At 44.5% G+C, this 19,424-nt stretch overlaps 1 protein-coding gene across 2 annotated transcripts in view; it reads left to right on the plus strand.

Annotated features, from left to right (window-relative positions):
* Positions 1-258: 258 nt before the first annotated feature.
* Positions 259-19,424, plus strand: part of Blnk (B cell linker) — a 69,006-nt gene continuing 49,840 nt past the window's right edge. The window contains exons 1-2 of one of the 2 annotated variants that reach the window (XM_012951521.2): positions 259-448; positions 18,819-18,884. In XM_012951521.2, coding sequence (XP_012806975.2) covers positions 402-448; positions 18,819-18,884 — 113 coding nt within the window. In that variant the 5' untranslated portion in view covers positions 259-401. The remainder of the gene's footprint in view (positions 449-18,818; positions 18,885-19,424) is intronic. The other variant, XM_045159511.1, reaches the window with a different exon arrangement.

The raw sequence follows: 19,424 nt of genomic DNA on the forward strand, positions 1-19,424 counted from the left end.
GGTCAACATCTGCTATGTGAATGTTTGGGACAAACAGGAAATGGTGACCAGCCAAAAGCTTCTTCCAACCTGGTAACAAACCTGATTGTAAAAGAAAGCAGCTGGAAAGAAATTTGCATGCCCAATCGGTTTCACTACGAAAGTTTACACAATGCGCAGTAATCAGCCTAGCTGGCTCAGTACCAGAATCACATGATTACGTAGAGGCATGAAACTGGACGATGTGCTCCAGCAAGTTTTACTTCCCCAGTGCAGGGTGTTTGCCAGCAGCCTGTGGTTGCGCTCACAAGTCAGATCCAGGCTAGAGCCCTTGAGCCCAGAAGCCTACAATGCTGCTCCCTGGAAGGCCCAGAAACTCCTGACATTTCCCCCGGACTGGCTTGTGTCTTTTATACAGAAGAATGGACAAACTTAATAAGATAACTGTCCCTGCCAGCCAGAAGCTAAGGTAAGGTTTTTTTCTCATCTGATTCATTAACTCCTGTTCTTTTTGTCTGCCCAGTGCTCTCGCAGCTTCTCGGGAACACTGATATCTTGGAATACTGTACCCGTTGAAGGCAGTGGGTGGCAGTGGCTATGAGGAAGTAAAGAAATGTGTCAGAGCAAGTGGGCCTACAATGAAATAGGAAAGCTGAGGGCCTAGATTCTACCAAAAGTCAGCTTTCAGAGTCTGAATACAACACACTGCAAAGGAAGGGTTTGTCTAAATAGAGTCTGCACCCATTTCAATGTGGAGTACTACTGACTTTTAACGACAGTAGCAATCATTGTGGTTTTATTGGCTGTCATTATTTTGTGGGTGTTTATCGTAATAAACTAATTGGGGGGAACTATATCTGTCTTTCCAATGTCCTTGTGACAGTGCAACAATTATCTACTTAAAACCCACTGATAATGAGCCAGTGGTAGACTGAGGACATAAGGCAACGGGAAAAACAACTTGCCACATTTTGGTTTTTTAGGTCTTTCTTGTCTCACTGTAATGGTATCATGGCTTGTCTAAATGTTTAGGGAGGGCGGATATTTTAACTGTAAACTGGAACTTCAGCTTTTCATGGGGGGAGGGTGTGCCATGTGTAGCAGATAAAATACCAAAAATAATTAGGAGCTGGAGACTTGTGATGTTTGGAGCTGGCAGAAGGAGAGCCTTTCACAGTTAGTGGATGGGTCTTCCGCCATCGGTGGGGAGAGTGGGGGCTTGATCAGAGGCACTTTGCCATGCACTACAGACCCAGGACCAACAGGCAGCATGGGCTGGTCAGCCACTTCAAGAGCACGCTGAGAGCCACAGAGCCATCAACACCAGTGGGGGTGAGACGGCTCCACAGCCTTCTAGGTCGTGGCTTCTACCCACCTCACCAGAAGGGAGGCAAGCGCTGGAAGTTGTGAGGGAGCACGGGAAGAGAACCGGAGTAGCAGAGAGGTCTCCATGAAGAAGAGCTTCGAGAACTGGGCTCTCTGGGCTCTGGAGGCAGGTCAGATAAAAGCAGCTGGAGAACCGGCGGAAGAGTGTTACCTGCTGGGAGGGAGGAAACACCGAAGCTGACTGGCACACTCTCCCACTTGTGGCATGGTGCGTAGAGCTCTGCCCAACAGAGGCTACAGAGCAGGGCATGCGGGACCAGAAGGTCCTGATAAGTTGGTCTTGTAGGGTGGGGGCAGCTGGGAAAGGACAGTGAGGGATCTAGCATGGGAGTTGGATAGCAGTTGTAATATTAGAGATGCCTGGATGGAAGAGCTGAAGGCGGGGATACTGGAATACTGCGCATAAGCAACCCAAACATCTGGAGCCGTAGGCCTAGACCTGGGACACAGAAGTGAGAAGGCAAAGCTGAGAGGTAGGAAGACATGACAAAGGAACTAACAAGGTCTTGGTGTCAGGGCTTTTCTGACACAGCAAGAGGGTTTCAAAGGTCCCTAACCTAACCTTCAGCAAGGGCAGATGGGAATGTAAGTGGAGAAAGTAATAGAACTTAGATCATTTTATGATCCCTCTCTCTGGGACAAGGTCCAGCTTAGTCATGGAGTAGTTGATAGAAGACGTGAAACCATGGGCAATGGGCTAGAAAACCTCAATTACACTGCACCTGATCACATGGTACACTTGTCTGCTTGGAGGAAAGGAACATTTTTCCTCACGTGGTTACTAAGTTGTATATGCAGAATTGGCCTGTTTTTGTAAAATGCCCATGATTGATGTGGAACTTTTCAGAGAAATGAAATTGTAAACACAGGAGACTCAAAACACCATGTTGGGTATTTTCTGTAAACACGTGAAGCTGGGCATTGTGGCACATGCCTGTAATCTCAGCTGAAGTGGGAGGATCACTGTGTGAGTTCAAGGCCAGCCTAGGGTAACAGTGTAAGTTCCAGGTGAGCCTGGGCTAGAGTGAGACCTGTGTTGGGGCAGTGGGGTAGGGGAAGCATAAATATGTGATATGGTAAGAACTAGATAGATGAAATACTTGCTCCTAGGCCGGAGAAATAGCTCAGTGGTTAAGATACTTATCTACAAAACCTAACGACCCAAGCTTGACTCCCCAGTGCCCACGTAAAACCAGATACACAAAGTGGTGCATACATCTGGAATTTATTTAAAGTGGCTGGAGGTCCAGGCACACCTATTCTGTCTGTCTTGCTTCTCTCTCTCTCTGTTTGCAAATAAATAAATAATAAATATTTTAAAATTAAAAACATACTTGCTCCTATGATTTGTATACTCTCCCAGACTGGCTTCTCAAGGAGAATTCTTAGCAAAACAAAACACCACCACTGCCCGCCCCCAACATACACACAGATGGTGAGTTTCCATAGAAGAGGCTTGAAGGGACAGAGATGACCCTGATGCTGGAGTGTTCCCAGGGCTGGAAAGAGACTGGAGGTAGGAGGAACAGCTAGGAAGAGAAGAAAGCAAAATGAACCGGGGAAAGCAGGGCAGTGTGAGTTGGAAGGAAATGAGGGAAACAGGAAAGACGCCCAGGTGGTGCTCACCTGGAGAGGCTCTGCTGAGGCCACAAGTTGGCTAAGTTGTGTGTGACTCCAGTGATGTCTAAGTTCAATTCTCACTGTTTTGATCCCACTGAGGCATCATATGAAGAAGGTGTCTCTGTTGACAGGAGTTCACGGATTCTCCAAATCTTTCAGGTTCTTCTCAGCTACTATTTCCTCTTCATTTTTATCATCACAAACTCAAGCCAGACTTGGGTTCTCAAGTCTTCAATAGCAAACATCCCTATGATCAGGTCACTATGTGCACATTTCAGAATTTAAAATCCTGAATCACATTGAAACTCATTCTTTTCAGGTTATGGACACATGGACACTAACTTAAAAATGAAGACTGTTTTTTTGTTTGTTTTTGTTTTTGTTTTTTGAGGTAGGGTCTCACTGTAGCTCAGGCTGACCTGGAATTCACTATGTAGTCTCAGGGTGGCCTCAAACTCATGGTGATCCTCCTACCTATGCCTCCCAAGTGCTAGGATTAAAGGCGTGTGCCACCACACCCGGCTAAAAGGACTTGCATTTTTAATAACTTCCCAGTTGACTCATGATTTGTGTTTTACATTTCTCTGTGTTACTTCAGTGATGGGATGTTAGGAGCCTCTGGATCTCTGGTTTGGTAGGTGTTGCATGTCCTCAGTGTCTATCTCCTTCACCCTTGTACCGATATCAGATTCACTAAGAAAGCAGCACTCTTACTCATTTCCCCAGGTCCTCTGTGGTTTCAACTGGGGCCAGAGTGGAATGTCCTGGGTCGTTTGTCTCTTCAGGTCCAGCTCCCATCTGAAAAAGAGAAGCAGATTCTCCAACGGAGAGTGAAGTCAGCACCAGTTAAGTGGGATAACCATGATTAATTTAGAGAGAATTTAAAGGGTGTAGACTGAAGGTGCAATTTTTAAAGGAGTTGTTTTCAGCTGTATTACAAAGCAATTTGAATTGCTTTCGATCTTATCAGGTTCTCAGGAAATGGGGTATCTGATTTGATAGGTCAGGAATCGAGGCCTGCAGGCACTGCTATCTTTTGTACAATCAGATGCTTGTATCTGATCCTAGATCCTACCTGTGAGCCAAGGGGGCTGTGACATTCTTGTCTGCTGAAGACAGACTCTCCACAAAGGAACCCATTCTTTTTTCTTTTCTTTTCTGGTTTTTCGAGGTAGAGTTTCACTCTGGCCCAGGCTGACCTGGACTTCATTATGTAGTCTCAGGGTGGCCTTGAACTCACAGTGATCCTCCTACCTCTGCCTCCTGAGCACTGGGATTAAAGGTATGCGCCACCACGCCCAGCTGGAACCTATTCTTAAATTTAAATTTGTATTAATTAGAAATGTTATTGTATGGAAAAATCATGTGTTGGCTCCCTTTCCCTCCCCTCACCCCCATTCCAGTGAGGGCCCTCCTCACTAGGGTTACTGGTATTCACCATGGGGTTATGTTATGAGAGCAGCAGTCAGTCATTGTGGGGGAACGGGGACAATGGATACCTTCACACCCTGTGGCTCTTGCAATCTTTCTGCCTCCTCTCCCGTAATGTTCCAAGAGAACTTTTTAAATCTATTTCACTAAGACTCTGGCTTGGCTAGATAGTGGCCACAGGCGCTACTTTTGCCTCCCTGTCAGACATTGGTGTTTCTGGTTTATGATTACAGCCTAATGACTCCTTGCTTTTGTGTGTTGGCTTCCCATTATTTTGTGTGACAAAATATACATAACAAAGTTCTCCAACTGAACCATTTCTAAGAGTAGCACGAAGTGCATTTGTAACACTGTGCAGCCATCACCTCATCCATCTCCAGGACTCAACATCCTGTGAAACTGAAACTGTACTAAACTCTAACTGCCCCTCACCTGTCTTCCCAGGCCACGGAAACCACCATTCTACTTTCTGCCTCACTGCCCTTCATTCCTCTAGGAACCTTAGGTAGACTCGTACTGTGATTGTGTTCATGCGTGTTGTACTGTAGCATGTGATCCGGCTGTCACCTCTCTCGTTCATGCAGGAGTGACATTTTGCTTCTTTGGGATGATCTTGCTTCTCTCTGGTTGCTCTATTGGATATTGATGTTTAAACTCTTGGCTAGCCTTACTTTTCTCATTCCATGGTCTTGATGGGTTTCCTAGGTTCCCAAGGACCAAGCATACAGCTGGAGGGAACAAGTAAGAGACTAACAAACCCTCTGCTCTAGAAATGGGCCCTGATGCCTGGCTCGAATTACAGCTCTGCTCTAAGTGAGCCTCTGGACCAAGGCAGCGAGAGAAACCCGTAGTGACCCTGGCTGGTATTGTCAGCCCCCTGGGAACTTTCAGCTCCCCAGCACTGCTGGGGGGCAGCAGCTCCTGCGCCGGCTGGTGTAGGGCTCAGGAATGTCTGGCTGCCATGGAAACCTCTTCCGGGAAGTCTCAGCTCTTGACAGTGTGTCAGGCCTCCTTATCATTGATATATTTTCCTTCTTCAGTTCTCCATCCACCATTTTTCTCATTGCTGTGACAGAAATACCTGACAGAAAATTTACGGGAGGAGAGGTTAATTTTTGCTAACCATTTCAAAGGGCTCATCATGGTAAGGACCTGGTCAGTGAGGGTCAGCATGGCTGGTTCACATCATGCTGGGGAAGATGTGTGGGCTGCAGCAGCTGTTTTTACCCTGATATTTTCATAAGCTTTTCACACCATAATGGTCTAGGAAAGCCATTTCCCTCAGGCCAGCACTTTTGTTTTTTTTGTTTTTTTTTAAGTAGGGCTTCACTCTAGTCCAGGCCTGGAATTCACTGTGTAGTCTCAGGGTGGCCTCAAACTCTTGGTGATCCTCCTACCTCTGCCTCCCAAGTGCTGGGATTAAAGGTGTGCGCCACCACGCCCAGTGTCAATTCTTGTTTCAAAAGCAAGGAGCCAGCTTAGTGGACGTCAAGAAACCCCTTGCTGGGCCACACTTCTTCACTGAGCAATTTCCTGAATAAGGTTCTTAACGCCCAGGAATCTCTTTATCTCCCTGAAGCTTAGCTGAGGACTCCACGCCTTCTCCATGTGTCACTCTTTCATACACTGCGGAGCACACACAGCTAGGCTCCTGCACCTCCTGGGTGCACATCCGTGGCACAGAAGAGCTCTTTGCTCAGTTTAGCTCTGTTGTTGCAAGCCTGATAGTCTAAGTACCTTCAAATGAGAAGCCTGCTGTTTTCATTTTACACTGGACTTGAGGAATTACGCAGCCAGTGCAGGTCCAAGTGTTGGCAAGTGCCTTAACCTCTGCTCCATCTCTCCAGCCCCTTTTATTTATTTTGAGAGAGCAACAGGCAGAGAGAGAGAGAGAGAGAGAGAGAGAGAGGGAGAGAATGGGCATGCCAGGGCCTCTAACCACTGCAAATGAACTCCAGACACATGTGCCACCTTGTGCATCTGATTTATGTGGGTACTGGAAAATCAAACCTGGGCCCTTAGGCTTCACAGGCAGTCACCTTAACCATTCAGTCATCTCTCCAGCCCTTCAAAGTGTCCCCAAGCCATCAAGCTTGTATGTCCTACATTGTGTAGTAACCAGGGGGAGGTACAAGTCCCACCTTGCCAGGACCCTCAAAGCTATTTCTCATGTCTCTTTATTTATCAAGCAACGTAGCTGAGGCCAGAAAGGTGAAGTCACGTGTGCAACCTCACTCCAGTAAAGCCAACTGTGAGACTTCAGCCCCCTGTCACCAGCCAGGAGGAGGGAAAGCAGACCACACCCCCTTTTCTGCCCTCTCCCTGGGTAATTTATGGCCAATATCTCATTTAGCTTAGTGAACGTTCTATACTTTTCCTAGACAACCATTTTCAAAACAACGAAAGGCAGCCAACATGCTAGTCAAAAACTCCAGTGAAGCCCTGTAGACTCAGGAGTAACTCAAGATATTGCATATTTCCAGGCCCAAACTTGAATCCTACGCTGACGCAGGTGCATTTGGTGCCTCTCTGCCCTGTGTTTTACAATGGATGCTTCCACAGTGGCTCATAACGTCTGAGGGAGGTTATAATTACAAAGAGCAGAGTTGCATCTACTATCAATACAGTGTAATTTACAAGGCACCCCTGGAAGGTGTTTGGCTGTGTTGGAAAGAGTATGAATGTTGGAATCAGGCAGACTTGGGCTCTAACGCATGGTCTGTGCCAATTAGCTCACAGTCTTTTAGTCTGGTTCTTTCATCTGAAAAATAGAAATAATGTTATAGACTAACAACATATAACATATGATAGGTGTGTTGTCACAGTAAATATAAAAAGTAAGAATTTAGGGCTAGAGAGATGGCTTAGTGGTTAAAGCACTTGTCTGCAAAGCCAAAGGACTCAGGTTCGATTCCCCAGTTAGATAAGGCTTCAACATTTTTATTTAAATGCATTCTTAATACACATTTCTAGGTGCTTTTTGAGAATTTCAAGTCTTCCTTTCAGCCCCACCTGTTTACACAAGATAGTCCAAATATCTCTTTTCAACTCAGAGCCCAGAAAAAAAGTTTAACTAGGTCAAACTTTTTCAGCAAGGGGAAGAAATTATTCCTAAAAATTACTCATTATACTCTAAAAATATCTTTATGTTAAGCTGCAGAAATAGGTGCCTGGACAGGTGAATGAGAGTACCTGTATGATACCATGCACCCACAGACAAGATTCTCTTTTTTCCCATTAAGTTACTGTTTATGTTAGCATATATAAATTGAACAAAACAATAGATTTCATTGTGAGATTTACACATATTAGTACAATGTATTTTTATGTGGTTTGCAGAGATGGCTTAGCGGTTAAGGAACTTGCCTCAAAGCCTGAGGACCCATATTCTGTCTCTCTCCTGATCCCATGTAAGCCAGACACGCAAAGGTGAGGCACACACAAAGGTGAGGCAAACGCAAGGTCACACATGTGTACTAGGTGGCACAAGCATCTGGAGTTTGATTTCAGTGGCTGAGGCCCTGGTGTTCCAATTCTCTCTTTCTCTCACTCTTGCTGTCTCTAAAAAAAAAAATTTTAATGCTTGCATATATTAAGTAGACAATGACTTTACTTCATTATATAATTTTCTTCTTTTTAAAATATTGCTATTTTTTATTTGTATGGGAGGGGGTAGAAAAAGAATGAACATGGATACTTCAGGACCTCCTGCCACTGTAAATGAACTACAGACACATGTGTTACTTTGTACATCTGGCTTTATGTGAGTACTGGTGAATCAAACCCAGACCAGCAGGCTTTGCAAGCAAGCGTCTTTAACTACTGAGCACCTCCCCAGCCTTCATCATGAGGTTTTCATACACACACTTTTGTCATCTTTACTCCTCTATTTCTCATTAGGCTAATTTGTAGAAAGAAGGACATGTACAAATTCTTAAAGCACTTTTATTTCCTAGAAAAATGTTTTCTGAATTTTCCAATTTCTTTGCCACTTGCTTTTTTGCAAATGGCTAGACTTAAAAGCATCCATTTTAAAAAATTTACTGGGGGGGGGGGTGGGATTGGCATGCCAAGGCCTCCAACCACTGCAAATGAACTCCAGACACATGCACCATCTTGTGTATGTACGTGGGTCCTGGGGCATTGAACTTGGGTCCTTTGGCTTTATGATGGTAGAGGAGAGATACCCAGCTTCCACCAGGTAGGAACAGTGAGCAGGTATGAATGAGCTGGGTGAGAGGGTCCCGGACTGGGGTAGGGACCTTCTAAACTCAAGTGCCCTTGTTCCTGTGGACACAAGAGCCTCTTTAATTGAATTGTTATTTTTATAATCTGTCCTATGAAGAGGTTTTCCCCCCATCCTCTCCTACCTTTTCCTGAAGTACAAGTGAATGAGAACCAGGATCAGTAGGGTTCTTGTGTGCTCAGAGAATGGAAGGTGCTGCATCCCTGGAGGTCCCAAGTGCTTCCCGCCCCTGGAGTGAGGGAGAGGAAGACCTTCTCAAGTTCTGCTGCCACACGTCAATTGGCAAATTTTCTGAGAACGTTTTGAAGCTAGGATAGCATAGTTTCCTGGTCAGCTCAGAAGTTTCAGTGTGAGGTGCTCTTGATTGTGCCAAGTCAGCCCAGTTGGTGTCTTGCTTATAACACAGTTCAGTGGTTGAGACTTACCAACTACTAGTGGCAAATATGTGCAGTTCTCAGCAGGGAAAGAAGGGGAAGGGATAGAGGGAAGAAGGACAGGAGGGAGGGAGGAAGAAAGGGTAAGGTATGACCTGCTGGAGACACTTGCAAAGTGCTTTCAGTGGTCAGTGGAGGGGAGCTGTGTTTCAGGTGGGGATGGCGCCTCTACTCTGGACCCTGGGAGCCTTTCTGCTGAGGCTGTGGAGCTGTGACACCGGCTTCCTTCCTGCTGCTCTGCTTGGCCACCTTGCTCTTGAGCATGTTGTAGACCCCGGCAAGTCCTACCACATCGCCTTCTGCCATTGGCTGTGCCACTCTCTCTCTTTCCCCTCCCACTCCCATCTGTCCCTTCCTCTTTTATTCTCCGCCTCTCCCTGAGAGCTAAGATAGACCCTAACAGCCCATGCTCCCTTCTAGCGAGAAGTTTGACCTTGGAAGCCATAAAAAAAGGCAGGGATAGGGAAACATGTATCCCCTGTAAGATTTCTGGGTTGGTATAGGGACTGGATACCATCTCTAAGGACAGATGGAAAGCTGATCAGAGAAGCCAGCCACCTTCCCTGGAGAGGGAACACTTGAAACAGGACTCCGGAGCCACACATGATTTTGAATATCACTGCACTCATCTACCAGTGATAGAACTGGAAAAATTCCTTAACTTCTCTAACCAAATGTTGTGATCTCTATAAATGGGGATATCCACAACCATGTGAATATTCTGAAATCTACTGAACTATAGACATAAAAATGGCTAAGAATTTTCCTATCAGAGTAATAAATGGCATAATAATGACATGTGCCCCAGAGGGAGATTGTGAGGGTGAAACATGAGAAATGCAAAGTGCCTGATGTATAACATATAAATGATGCTGGAGTTACTGCTATTCTTGATTCTCCAAGGCTGACCATTGGCCTGTGCTAGACAGTCTCTCAGGAGTGTCTGGTTGGGTTTGGGCTATTCTCGGGGCTTGGGGATGTAGCCAGGGAAGGTTCAGTTACCTTTCTGCCTTTGGACCACATATCTCTGGCAGGAGACCTGAGCCAGGTGGGGACAGGGAAGGGATAAGGCATGATCAGAAGAGATGAGGTAATCTACAACTAAATTAACCTTTTGCACTTGCCAAATTGCCCTGGAACTTAATTCTTCCACTGGGGCAAAAAGAGATTAGCTCAAAACATACTCTTGTCACTTCTGCATTTCTATAAGTTTAATTATAGGCAACATTAGTGACCTGAGTTTCAGAACTAGATGGTCTAAAATAGCCTTTTGATCTTTCTGGGCCTTATTTGTAAAATGGTTAGGGACATTCACTAAACCTTAGGGGGCTTACTCAGCTATTTTGTCATGGAAGGAACTGCTAAAACATCAGTGCCAGCCCCTCCATAGGCTTCTTTAGAAGAAAGCTGACTTGGATGCTGAAATTATGGATCTAAATATAACACCAGTAATGCCACAGGAAAGTCAGGCCAGAGGAAGTGGGCATGAGGAAGTGAGGCCAGACCCAGACAGGGCTGTGTAAAATGTGGAGGAAGGGGACTGGCCATCAAAGAAATTCTGCAAAATGCAAACAACGGGACCATTGAAGAGTGGACTCTGCTTTAAGGTAAATCACCTATAAGGAACATATATATAACTCAGAGAATCCCCCAGACTCTTTCTTTTTTAAAATTTATTTATTAGAGAGAGAGAGAGAGAGAGATTGGGCATGCCAGAACCTGTAGCCACTGCAAACAAACTCGAGATGCATGCACCCCCTGACACATCTGGCTTATGGGGGTTCTGGGGAATCGAACCTGGGGCCTTAGCCTTCACAGGCAAGCACCTCAACCTGCTAAGCCTTCTCTATAGCCCTCCTTCTTTTTTAAAAGAAAAATTTTTAGGGCTGGAAAGATGGTTTAGGGCTGGAGAGAAGGCTTAGCAGGTTGAGGTGCTTGCTTGTGAAGACTAAGGCCCCAGGTTCGATTCCCCAGAACCCCCATAAGCCAGATGCACCAGGGGGTACATGCATCTGGAGTTCGTTTTTAGTGGCTGCAGGCTCCGGCAATAGCTCTCATTCCTGCTACTCCATTTTTCACTAGACCCCAAATGTCCCAGATGATTTCACTTCTCTCTCTGTCTGCCTCTTTCTCTGTCTCTCTTTCAAATAAATAAAATATTTTTAGGTTTTTATTTTTTACAATTTTACTTACAAGGAGGGAGAAAAGAAAGCAAGAGAGAGAGAGAGAGAATGCTCCATGGTCTCTAGCCACTGCAAACAAACTCCAGATGCATGTGCCACCTTGTGCATCTGGCTTACGTGGGTCCTGGGGAATCAAACCTGGGTCCTTTGGCTTTGGCAGGCAGGCACCTTGACTGCTAACCCATCTCTCCAGCCACCACAATGTCCTTTTTGAGAGCTATTAACCTTAGTCCAGGAAAGAACTCATGTTATTCCATTGTTTTTGCTACCTCATTGTCATGAGCTCAGGCTTGGACCCAGGAGAGTTGTCTCCACACTGATCACCTGGCCATCAGTGTCCCCCGACCAGGCCCTCTCCTGTCTTCTACCCAAGGGAAGATCTCTGGGGGGCCCTCACTGTCTACAGACCTATTTTGTTGGCCTTTAGACTAAAAAGGCTCTTGCCACCTGCCCCCAACCCTTTGATCCCACCACTTCAGCAACAGCCCTCACTCCTGCTACTCCATTTCTCCCTAGACCCCAAACATCCCAGAAGATTTCACCTCTCAGCTTTTGTACTTTCTGCATGCTGTTCTTGCTGTTTTTGAGATAAAGAATCAGAGAGAAAGAAAGAGAGAACAAGATATATCACAGAAAGACCAGGAGTTTCAAGACTAAAGACCCAAAGGCACCAAATTACATTACATGCTGTAGTTTCTTTCTATTTCTGTTTTTTTTTTTTTAGATTTAAAAAATTTATTTAGTTGAGAGAAAGAGGTAGAGAGAGGATGGGTGTGCCAGGGCCTCCAGCCACTGCAAGCAAATTCCAGATGCATGTGCCCCCTTGTGCGTCTGGCTTACATGGGTCCAGGGAATCGAACTGGGGTCCTTTGGCTTTCCAGGCAAATGCCTTAACTACTAAGCCATCTCTCCAGCTTCTTTTTACCATTTCTTACTGGCAATTTTAAATTTTCTAAAATAAATTTGTATTAAAATGTATTCAAACCTAAAATATAGGCTCTGTTGGCAAAGCACCTGTCTAGCATGTACAAAACCCTTAGTTCAATCCCCAGCTATGCAAAAACAAACTAAGTGCTATAAAAATGATATGTAACATCTTAAAGGAAGTCTAAAGTCAATAAAATTAAACCATTTAAACACTCAAAAAAGAGGACTTCAAATAATCAGCAGACCTAGTGAGAATTAGATTGTTTTTATTTTTAAAATAAGTTTAAAATGGAACCAGGCGCGGTGGTGCACACCTTTAATCCCAGGACTCAGGAGGCAGAGGTAGGAGGATCACTGTAAATTGGAGACCACCCTGAGACTACATAGTGAATTCCAGGTCAGCCTTGGTTAGAATGAAACCCTACCTCAAAAAAAAAAAAAAAAAGCTTAAAATGGAAGAAACTTAAAGCCTCCCTTTGTAGCAAGAAGTAGAATAACAACAGACAGATGAGACCCGATGGCGCTGGGACAAGATGAAAATGTCAGGCTTGGTTCAGTCAACGCTGGGCTGATGGCACTAGCTTTTGAAGAAGGGCGAAGCCTGTTGAAGTTTGAGTTTTAGAAAAAGGAAACAGCAAGGCTGGGGACATGGCTCAGCAGTTAAGAGCGCTTGCCCCTTAGGTACAAGAATGCCAAATTCTACTCCTCAGAGCCCAAGTAAAATGCTAGGCATGGCCAAACACATCTGTAACCCCAGGGGCTCACTGAAGGACAACGGCTGCAAGTTGAATTGCGCCCCTCTCAAGGAAAGAACTACACAGATAAACGATAGGAGGACACCCTACATTCTCGGGCCTGTGCCGGGATAAATACGGGATGCCCATCTGCATGTGCATACACACATGCAAAAAGAAAGGAAGGAAGGAGGGGAGGATGGCAAGACAAGACAAGATGCCCAGGAAAGGCCCAGAGAGCCCCTTACGTTAGGGATTGGAGGATTACGCTGCCTGGTACAGACTTCCCAGCTGGAGAAGGTTTAAGCTTGCTTTTGGGCACAAGGCCCTCTCCACAGATCCCAAAGGGATGAAACACAAGAACTGGTCCAAGGCTGAGATGCAAGGGTGAAGTAGGAAGGACTCACCTGCTCTTCGTTTGCAGAGAGTTGCTATCTTCTGAGACCCTGTCTAATCCATCCCCAGGTACAGATAATAGAGGGCTTTTCTCTGATTCAGTGTCTTCTAGGAAGACAGAGGTTGGAGAAAAGCCAAAATACTAAGTCCCACCTTTGCATGATCCTCTGTGAGCATGCCGAAGGACTAAAAGAAAAGCAAGAAACTGATCTCTGTTATGCCCCCCGCCTTTTTTTTTTTTTTTTTTTTTTTTGAGGTAGGGTCTCACTCTAGCCCAGGCTGAACGGGAACGCTCCCTGCAGTCCCAGGCTGGCCTTGAACTCACAGTGATCCATCTACCTCTGCCTCCCAAGTGCTGGGAATAAAGGCATGGGCCACCATGTCCAGCTTTTTAAATTTTTTTGTTTGTTTTTTTTTTATTCCTACTTTTAAAAATGTACTTCTGGACAGGGGAAGCTGTTCAGTGGTCAAAAGCACTTGCTGACAAAGCCTTTTGGCCTGAGTTCAGTTCCCCAGTAGCCATGTAAAGCCAGATGCACAAAGTGGCACATGAATCTGAAGTTGGTTTGGCAAGAGGTCCTGGCATACCCAAACGATCTCTCTCACTCTCTCAAATAGACAAAAATATTCAAAATATAAAATAAATAAAAATATACTTCTAGCAGGTGCTAATATCTTGTAAATTATCTCTAATATTTTTAAAATAGTTTTAAACACTTTATTATTTATTTATTTGAGAGTGAGAGGAAGAGACAGCGAGAGAGAGAGAGAGAGAGAATGGGCATGCCAGGGCATCCAGTCACTGAAAATGAACTCCACATGCATGTGTCACCTTGTACAGATGGCTTACGTGGCTCTTGGGGAATTGAAACTGGGTCCTTTGGCTTTGCAGGCAGGTGCCTTAACCACTAAACTGTCTCTCCAGCCTTTATCTCTTATATTTAATAAAAATGATGGAAAATAAAGCCAGGCATGGTGGCACATGCCTTTATTCCCAGCATTCAGGAGGCAGAGGTTAGGAGGATCACTGAGAGTTCGAGGCCACCCTGAGACTACATAATGAATTCCAGGTCAGCCTGGACCAGAGTGAGACCATACCTCGAAACAACAACAACAACAACAAAAAAGATGGAAAATAATTTTGCTAAGTATGAGTTTTTTGGACTACTATTTGGCAATCTGGCCACATCCTCTGTTCTGCTGCCTTCCCCAAGACGTCTCATCCTTCTGGGGACAGGAGTGGCCTCTCATCATAAAGTCTGTAAGATTTATCATCAGTGGTCTTCTGGGAAATAATGGACAGGTAAGATGCTCTGGAGGTTCAAAAGTTTTCTCTTTTGCTCTTCATGGTTAAGCATATCCCAGGAGAAAAACTGGTCCGGTCTTTCTGTTTGGTTTGGTTTTGCCTTGCTCTGCCCTGCCCTGCCCTGTTCTGCTTGGTATTTGTTCTTTTTTTAATATGATATTCCTGTGTAGCCATCCTTCTGCCTCCACCCCCTTAGTGCTGGGATTGTAAGTATAGGCCATTATGACCTGGTGCTTTCAACAATGGCTTTCAGAGTCATAACCTAACAATCACACGTGCTGGGAAGTTTATTAAAATGCAAGATCAACAGGCCCAGCAACCTGAGTCTTAATAAACAAATATAGAGAATCCTTAGGTCGTATCCTACTGTGTCTTAGAAGGTGACCTGGGAGAAAGACTGGGTGTGATGAAACAGGAAGGACTCAGAGATTGTGGTTTCCCCCTCTCCCCTGCATCCCTCTGGGCCAAGGTTTCTGGTCTAAGGCCCCAAAGGCCAGACATCCGGCATGTTCTCCCACATAGCACTGCTTCTGCAGGGCTCCTCCGGTACTTGGTCCCTCTCCTCCCTCAAGCTTGGGTGTCCTGGTCATCTGCCAATTTCTGTCATGAACTCCAGAAGCAGTGAAGATATAATCAAGGCCCAGGACTGGTTGAGATGAATGAATATATTTTCTCAGAAAGGACCCAAAGGCACAGGAAACAAAAGCAAAAATAGACAAATGGGATTATACCCCTCCACAGAGCTTCTGCACAGGAAAGAGAATAGTCAGCAGAGGGATGAGACAACCTGCAGAATGGAAGAAAATATTTGTAAATTGTACATTTGTCAAAGGGTTACTATCTAAAAAGAACTCAAACAACTCAATAGCAAAAGATCTAATAGTCCAATTTGAAAATGGACAGTAGACCTAAACAGACTATACTCAAAAAAAGATATGCAACCAGCCAACAGGTACATGAAAAAAAAATGTTCAGTATCAGCACATATCAAGGAAAATAAAGTCAAAGCTACAATGAGGTATTATCTCGCACACTCCAGTTAGGATGGTTATTATTAGAAGGACACAAGAAACAAATGCTGGCAAGGATGTGGGACAAAGGGAACCCTTAGACACTATTGGTGGGAGAGTAATTTACCATCTAATATATGGATAATACTATGAAGTTTCCTCAAAAAATTAAAAATAGAACCACCATATGATCAAGCCAACAATCCCATTACAGAGTGAATATCCAATGGAAATGAAGCCAGTATGTCAAAGAGACAGTTGCATTCCATGTTTATTGCAACACTATTCATAAGAGAAAGTGTTGGAAACAACCCCAGCATCAGCTGATGAGTAGATAAATAAAATGTGACATATACATAGGGTGAAATACTACTTGGCCATTAAAAGCACTTCAGTCTTGTTATTTCTTTTCTAAAATTTTTATTATTTATTTATGTGCAAGCAGAGACAGACACACAGAGAGAGAATGGGCACACCAGGTCCTCTAAGCCACCGCAAACGAACTCCAGACACATGTGCCACCTTGCACATTTGGCTTTACCTGGGTACTGGGTACTCGAACTCTGGTCATTAGGTTTTGCAGGCAAGCACCTTAGCCCCTTGCCATCTCTCCAGGCCAAGTCCTGTCATTTCTAACAATGTGGATGTAACTAGAGGTCACTGTGTTAAATGAAATAAGTCAGACACAAAAGCAAATACTCAGGCTGGGAAGATGACTCAGTGGTTAAAGGAACTTGCTTATAAAGCTTGTCAGCCTGGATTCAATTCCTTAGCACCCACATAAAGCTGGATGCAAAAAGTGGCATATGTGTCTGGTGTTTGTTTGCAGCTTCAAGAGACCCTGGTGTACACATATATGTAAATAAGTAATTAAAAAAATATTGGCTGGAGAATTGACTTAGCAGTTAAGACACTTTGCCTGCCCAGGACCCTGGTAAGCCAGATGCATAAGGTGGCACATGCATCTAGAGTTCATTTGCAGCAGCTAGAGGCTCTACTGTGTCTATTCTTTCTCTCAAATAACCAAATAAAAAGAAAAGGGAAAATACTACATGGTCTTCTCATATGGAATATACAAAAGTTGCTATCATGAATGTTGAGGGTAGAGTAGTGTATCAATGACTGAGGGAGGTGGAAGGAGAGAGAGAGATGAGAAAAGGTTGATGAATGAAGATTTTATTTTCTTAATTTATGTATTTATTTATTTGAAGAAAGAGGTAGATAGAGCGAGAGAGGGACTCTAGCCACTGCAAATGAACTCCAGACACATGTGTCACCTTGTGCATCTGGCTTTACTTGGGGTCCTGAGAAATCTAACCAGGGTTGTTGGGCTTTGCAAGCAAGCACCTTAACCACTAAGCAATCTCTCCAGCCCCTCTATCATACTTTAATAAAAGTAAAAGTTGCATATGTGTTGTTGTGTTTAACCTTCTCCTTGCTGGGACACAAAAGCAGGTGGGGAGAGAGGAAAGGATTTATGTTAGCTTACGGTCTTGAGGGGAAGCTCTGTGATGGCCGGGGAAAAGCTGCATGGGCAGAGGGTGGACATCATCTCTCAACAGCAAATGTAGACAGCGGCAGGAGAGTGAGCCAAACTAACACCAGCAAGCGAAGGACAATAAGCCTCCAGGTCCTCCTGTAGCAGCACACCTCCTTCAGCAAGGTGCCACCTCCCAAACTGCCATCAACTGGAGAACCAAGCATTCACAATACATGAGTGTATAGAGGACATCTAATTCAAACCACTAGCTACTGTCTACTATTTACCTGTGACTTAAAAAGAAAGAGAAAAAAAAATTTTTTTTTCCTGCAATGCTGGGGATTAAACCCAGGGCACGCTAGGCAAGGGTTCTACCACTGAGCTACATTCGAAAACCCAGGAATTTTTCCAATACTGGATATGAAATCCTGGGCCGTATTCATGCTAGGAAAGTGCTCCTATTACTGAGCTATGTCTCCAGTCCTTAGCCATTGAAGTTAGAGTATCCAGCATTGCTATTTCTGTTAGTGTGTGTTAGCACATGTATTAGGAATGCAAAATCATCCCGGTTGTGGGCTGTGTCCCAAGCAGGTCCAGTGCCTTTTGGCTGCCATGCAATATCAGGGGCATACTCACCATATCTCTGTCTTTAGACTTTGCAAACTGCATCTCATAAAGAGAGAATCTGACTAAGACATTCAGGCCTTGGGCAATCTAAATTGGTACAAAGACAAGTCAAGATTTCCAGAAAAGGATGGGGTTAAAGCACATGTTCACAGAGCCCTGCCCACCTAAGTTCAATTCCCACATGAGCCAGACACAAAAAGTGGTGCGAGCATATGGTGTTCATTTATGTGTGTGCACATACATGCCAGATAAATGAATTCATTTTTTCAGGTCTCATAAAGAAACAAGTCTAGGGCTGGAGAGATGGCTTGCCAGTTAGGGCACTTGCCTGAGAAGCCTAGGGACCCATGTTCAATGCTCCAGATCCCCAGTTAGCCAGATGCACAAAGGTGAGGTGTAAGCATCTAGAGTTCAATCAGTGGCTGAGGCCCTGGTGCACCAATTCTCTCTATTCTAGCAAAGCACATATTCACTTTATGTTGCCAAATCAACCACTCAGCTTGTTGAAACCTGCATTGGGCCAATAAGGACTTCACTTTGCCTCACAGATGAGCCTAATAATGGTACCAAACTGACTGTATTTGCTGAATACAAAAGTAATTAATAAAAATAATTTTAAAAAGAGGTTTTGCTGTACTTGGGTATGACTACAAAGCCCAAAGGGAAAGGTACTATCTATCATAGTTCAGTCCAAGGCTGGATCCTGCCCAAGAGCATCAGCACCACCTGGGAGCTGGTTAGAACACTAATTATCCATCCTACCCCATCACATCGACCCAATCAGAAACATGGGAGGCAGGACCAGCTGCTGGTTATGTTCCCTGTGGAGCCAGAGGAAATTAAATGTGAGACTCACTGGTCTGTAAGATTTTGAAGTTTCTTTGGAGGCAAACACGAACGGTAACTTTCAAATGGTCAACATAATTGGACACAGTATAACTCACAGTGTTTGAAGACTTTGCTGTAGGGATTTTTTTTCCCTTTTTATTTGAGAAGGGTAGAAGGTTTTTCTCAAAAAACCAGCCTGTTAATACTTATGTTTAATTTTGTTTCTTACAGGCAGCTTCAGAAGATGGTCCATGATATTAAGAACAACGAAGGTGGAATAATGAATAAAATCAAAAAGTAAGTTGGAGTATTATTTGTACTAAGCAAATCAGCCTGTGCTAAGTAAAAGAAATAGAGGGAGACAGCGTCCTCTGTCACCCTTTCACACTGGTGGCAGGAGCCGTGGTGGCTAGGTCCAGCTGGGAAGCAAGGTTCACGAGGGGCTGGTACTCAGGGAACCTGGACTTTCTTTCTCACTGCAAAGAGGTGAGGTACAGCTGCTTCAAGGTGCCCAGGAAATGTCAAAACAGAAAATACGGCTCCAAAACAAAGAGTCCAGGGACACACAGATAAATTCAGAAACTCAACAAAACTCTGCTCTGACTTCTTTGGGGACACCATATCTGTTATCTACATTTTAACTGTCTGCTTTTTCAATGAGTGCTTTAAAGGCATGTTTTCAATAACCTTGGAAAAAGAAAAGTAGAATCCAAGATTTTCCTATGCACAAATTCTAGAAAGAGAATAGAAATTAGGCTGGTGTAGTGGCATACACCTCAAGTCCCAACTTCTTAGGGTTGCTAAGTCTGTTAACAGAGCTTGCTTAGCATGTGCAAA

This window comes from Jaculus jaculus, chromosome 1 (genome assembly GCF_020740685.1).
Source record: "Jaculus jaculus isolate mJacJac1 chromosome 1, mJacJac1.mat.Y.cur, whole genome shotgun sequence".
In the NCBI taxonomy this organism is placed as follows: domain Eukaryota; kingdom Metazoa; phylum Chordata; class Mammalia; order Rodentia; family Dipodidae; genus Jaculus; species Jaculus jaculus.